The sequence below is a fragment of the Bubalus bubalis genome, chromosome 3 (genome assembly GCF_019923935.1).
Source record: "Bubalus bubalis isolate 160015118507 breed Murrah chromosome 3, NDDB_SH_1, whole genome shotgun sequence".
In the NCBI taxonomy this organism is placed as follows: Eukaryota; Metazoa; Chordata; class Mammalia; order Artiodactyla; family Bovidae; genus Bubalus; species Bubalus bubalis.
This window is the reverse complement of record NC_059159.1, coordinates 59,254,738-59,260,168: the sequence shown is the minus strand read 5'-3', so window position 1 is coordinate 59,260,168 and position 5,431 is coordinate 59,254,738. Positions and strand designations below refer to the sequence as shown.

At 45.1% G+C, this 5,431-nt stretch overlaps 1 protein-coding gene across 1 annotated transcript; it reads left to right on the top strand.

Annotated features, from left to right (window-relative positions):
• The first annotated feature begins 701 nt into the window (after positions 1-701).
• KIF2B (kinesin family member 2B) lies at positions 702-3,285 on the top strand. The gene has a single exon (XM_006064755.4). It carries the CDS (start codon positions 790-792, stop codon positions 2,839-2,841), a length of 2,052 nt encoding a protein of 683 aa, XP_006064817.4. The 5' UTR covers positions 702-789; the 3' UTR covers positions 2,842-3,285.
• Positions 3,286-5,431: the final 2,146 nt, after the last annotated feature.

Sequence of the window (5,431 nt, the reverse complement as noted above, 5' to 3'; positions counted from 1 at the left end):
TGGTGATTGCAATGAGTACAGCTCACTTTATAGCTGTCAGAACCACTCAGAATGTGATAAACATCTTACGTTTGCAAACCCAGATGCTGCACCAAAGGAAGTTTCATATTAGCAAATTACCACCAGAACCCATTCCAGTCAACTCATTTTGATTTTGTAATGAGAAATCCCATTAAAAAGGAATAACTTTAAGTTGTGATTGTTAAGTTGTGAAGCAGGGGAGGGACAGAAGAAAGATGCCAAGTCTGAGGAAATCTGTCTGGGATCCTCTCCTTGAAGACTGTAATTTACAAACAGCTCTACCTTCCTTGTTCCCACTGTTCACTGGAAGGTTGTGAAGCTAAAGGTAACATTCACTGGATCTCAAACTCAAAGCAGTTTGCTTTGAGACTGCAGGTCAAGACTGCAGAAGAAAATGGATATTTTTGAATCGTAGGCACAAATATCCGTGGAATACACACCCTACTCCCAATTCTTAGGGTTACAGTCTCAGTGACAGAGGGCAATTGCTCTATTCCAGCTGCTTCTGCACCTAGCACCTAGCATCATGAGAGAAATGATTTCCACCCCCCACCCCGGCACTCTCCACTAGATGTCCCAGGCTCGGCTGCCTTTTCTCCCCATCCGTTTGTGACGCAAATTGCTCCAGGCCAAGGCCTAGTGCTCACAAAGGCAGGTGCAAACCAGGCGCGCACTCAGTACTCTGGGAGCTTCAGACTGATCAGGGCTCCGGTCCTGCTGCTCCATCCACAAGGCAGGGGGCGAGCCCTGACACCGCCATCACGCGCTATGGCCAGCCAGTTATTCCTCCCTGTCACCCCGCGCCTCTCGTCCTTGACACCTGTGAAGCCGCACTTCGGACACCTCCAAGCGGGCATCAGCGTGGCGATCCAGCGCACCGACGGGAGAATCCATCTCGCAGTGATCACAGAGGTCAAACGGGACAACGCTTGGGTCACGGTAGAGTGGGCCGAAAAAGGAGTCAAAAAAGGCAAAAAGGTTGCTTTAGAGACCATATTCCTGCTGAATCCAGCTCTGGCCTTGGCTGGGCCCGCAGCGCAGGGCAGGGCTTCGCGCTCCGTGTCTCTGGCGCCCCCTTCCGTTATCGGGGACCAGCGAACAGCCGCGCGGTGGGCTGGGAAGATTCCCCAGAGAAACGAAACGCCCTCGGGGGACAGCCTGGCCGTGAGAGTTCCCAGCAGCCCTTGCCTGATGACGCCTCGGAAATCTGCCTGCCTACGAGAAATTGAGAAACTGCAGAAGCAGCGCGAGAGGCGCCGACAGCAGCAGCGCGAGATTCGCGCCCAGCGCGCCCGGGACGCAGATACTGGAAATGCCCACAATGAGACCCGGCGCCTGATCGAGGAGTGCCGCCGGCGCCTGCGCGGGGGCCGGATTTCCGGCCCTGAGCCGCGGGACGGCCGCCGCGTCTGCGTCTGTGTGAGGAAGCGGCCTCTCAACCGGCAGGAGGCCACACAGGACGACCTAGATATCGTCACCATCCCCTCGGACAACGTGGTCATGGTGCACGAGTCCAAGCAGAAGGTGGACCTCACTCGCTACCTGGAGAACCAGACCTTTTGCTTCGACCACGCCTTTGACGACACCGCCTCCAACGAGTTGGTGTATCAGTTTACTGCCCAGCCGTTGGTTGAGTCCATCTTCCGCCATGGCATGGCCACCTGCTTTGCCTATGGACAGACAGGCAGCGGGAAAACGCACACTATGGGCGGAGGCTTTTCGGGAAGGGACCAAGATTGTTCTAAAGGCATTTACGCCATGGTGGCGCAGGATGTTTTCCTCTTACTGAGAACTTCCGCTTATGAGAAGCTGGACCTCAAAGTCTATGGGACGTTTTTTGAGATTTATGGGGGAAAGGTGTATGACTTGTTGAACTGGAAGAAGAAGCTGCAAGTCCTTGAGGATGGCAATCAACAAATCCAGGTAGTCGGGCTGCAGGAGCAGGAGGTGTGCTGTGTGGAGGACATGCTGAACCTCGTGGAACTAGGGAACAGTTGCAGGACTTCAGGACAGACATCAGTCAATGCCCACTCTTCCAGGAGCCACGCAGTGTTCCAAATCATTTTAAAGTCTCGAGGGAAACTGCATGGCAAGTTTTCCCTTGTTGACTTAGCTGGGAATGAAAGAGGAGCAGATACTGCCAAGGCCAACCGGAAAAGACAGCTGGAAGGAGCAGAGATTAATAAGAGTCTCCTGGCACTCAAAGAATGCATCCGAGCTTTGGGTCAGAACAAGTCTCATACCCCGTTCAGAGCCAGCAAGCTCACACAGGTGCTCCGGGACTCCTTTATAGGCCAGAACTCCTCCACTTGCATGATTGCTACTATCTCTCCAGGGATGGCCTCTTGTGAAAATACCCTCAACACTTTAAGATATGCAAATAGAGTAAAAGAAATAACTCTAAATTTAAGGCCTCGCCATCGTTGTCTTTATCCTGCTGAACGTGAAATGCCAAGGGTGTTGGAAAATCACATTAGAAATTCAGAAATGTCCCTTCAAGGGGATGAATTTATTAGAATACCTTGCCTACAGAGTGAGGAGGAGAAAGAGACTGAAGAAATCAAAGTGCTGTCCTCTCCATCAGTGGATACAACAATTTCCTGGAAGGAAGCAAGCCAATGGCCAGATAATAAAATCCAGGATACATCTGATGAAGTAAACTGCAACGTTGACTTTTGCATCGCCCAGTTATTGTCCATTTTGGAGAAGAAAATAGATATTCTGACTGAGATTCGAAGGAAACTGAAATTATTACAAGCTGACCTTCAAAAGGAGAGCAGGCATGGTGAAGTCAATGGTGAGAGATCAGACCTGAAATGATGAATACAGTGCTGCAGTTTCTAAGTTTCTTATAAAGGAAAATTGTCTAAATGATCTGGATAGAAAGATCCTCCTGGAAGGTTTAAAACCTCTTTAAATATGGCTGTGAGAAATGTCCTCTTTTTTTTTTTCTTCTGTATTTCTGTAATTTATTTTTATTCTGTAGGACAGTGGTTTGTGACTTGGAACCATTTTACTCCCTAGGGACAATTGGCAATGTCTGGAAACATTTTCATTTGTCAGAATTCGGTATGAGAAGAGTGGTGGTACTAGACTATCACTAGGATACTGGAGTATAGAATGATACTAGTAGAAGGCCAGAGATGTTGTTAAACATCCTACAATATATGGAATAGCCTTCAAATAATTATCCTGTTGAAATTATTATCAAATAATATATATAAAGTCAAATATATAATAAATCAAAATATATATCAAATCAAATATATAACAATTATCCTGTTGAAAATATCAGTAGTACTGGGGTTGAGAAGGAGAAGGCAATGACAACCCACTGCAGTACTCTTGCCTGGAAAATCCATGGACGGAGGAGCCTGGTGGACTGCAGTCCATGAGGTCGCTAAGAGTCAGACAGGACTGAGCGACTTCACTTTCACTTTTCACTTTCATGCATTAGAGAAGGAAATGGCAACCCACTCCAGTGTTCTTGCCTGGAGAATCTCAGGGACGGGGGAGCCTGGTGGGCTGCTGTCTATGGGGCCGCACAGAGTTGGACTTAGCAGCAGCAGCAGCAATAATGCCTATGCACAAGTCTTTTTCTCCTACACTGGTGGGTAGATTCAAATGGTTTCTAAGCTCTAGATATACTAGGGAGGTGGGAGTGGAGCAGAGAGAGATTTTCTTTGAGGCTTTGTATGAGAGCCTAGAATTGAGAAGATTTTATTTTTAATCTTTGAGGTGAAATCACAAAGTACTGTGCTTCCTGGGAGTGATAAAATGAAGTGTTGTGTTGCAGAAGCATTGCATTACTAACTATAGTGTCTTAATGTTTTGTTTTCTTTTTTTTTTTTTCTTCTCACCTTACCAAATTTTGTGCTTACGTGATTCCTATAAAAAGTTTTGTCCCATCAAGTTAGGAGTTAGGGTAGTGAATAAGCCAGAAAAATAGAAAAGTTCTGTCCTGAAGTGGGGCGTTTCCCATAAAGACTGCATAGGGAATGTAGTAAGAATGTGGTAAATATCATTGCCCTAGTTTAATTGTATAATGAGAATATTTTCCTGATTCAAGGATCACAAAATCCATTCTTTCGCAAAAAGAAGCAGCAGCTAATTTGATATGTAAATATAAATATAATAAATAATCTAATGCACACTTACCTTCAGCAAACACTTGTGGAATGCTATAATAAAGATCTTTTGGTTCCAAGTCTAGCAGTTCCAAACTCTTTTTTGAAGAAAAAAAAAGTGAATTATTTGCAAAGAAATTGAATGGTGGAGTAGGGAAACCTGAAACACAAAAAAATTAGTGCCCAAATTCCTTTACTACTTTTGGCAGATGTGCCTATTCTTTTCAAATATTTTCCTCCAAAATTGCAGAGGCCTTACTGTTACAAAGGAAAATGAACACTTCTGCCAGAGAGTGGGCTTCCCAGATGGCTCAGCAGGTAAGGAATCCACCTGCAATGGAGGAGACACGAGATGTGGGTTCAATCCCTGGGTGGGGAAGATCCCCCAGAGAAGGAAATGGCAACCCACTCCAGTATTCTTTCCTGGAAAGTCCCAGTGACGAATAGAATGGTTATGTCCTAGCAAAAGCCATTGGGTTTCATCCTGGTTTCATCAGGATCTTTGGAAACATGGTCCTTAGTAGTTAATCGATATTATGGCCGTTAGATATTTTTTAGCTCTGCTGAAACAGGAGGGGAGGGTGTAGGGAACAACTTTTGAAAGAATGATATACTCCAAGGACATAATATAAACAGATGAAAATCAAACAGGCTGAAGATAAGTCAACTTCCACTAGACCTTGATCCTTAATCAGTGAGATAAATGGTACACCCAGAGACACTGTGACAGTTCCCAGGCACCATCAAAAGACCAAAAAGTGGGTGGTGGCCAAATTCCTGTAAATCTCCATCCCTTCCCCAAAATAGTTGGAATAATCCTCCCACTCATTAGCTTATGAAATTACCCAGCCCATTAAAACTAACCACACCACATGTGTGGAGTGTGTTTCTCTCTGAATAAATCCTCTTCTTATCTATCACTTTGTCTGTCACTGAATTCGTTCTGCAATGAAACATCAAGAACCTGAGTTTCATTACTGTGGGTTTTGGCTGAGTTTGAGTCTGGCCATGGTGGGGTCAAGTCTCATTCTGAGGAGAACAGTTTCATAGGTAAAGCCATATATTATTATCATTAAACCAAACAGAACTTTGGAATTCTATCATCCCTTAGCAAATGATAGCCTTCCCTTCAAAATGAAATGTTTTTAATCAGTACTTTTGTAATTAGTGAAAAAGATGGCATTAAGAATCGTATCCCAGTTAAGAATAAGAGCTTAGAACTGGTTTTAAGAGTCCAATCCCAGTTCTATAATACAGATATCTGTGATTTTAGGCAAGTAATT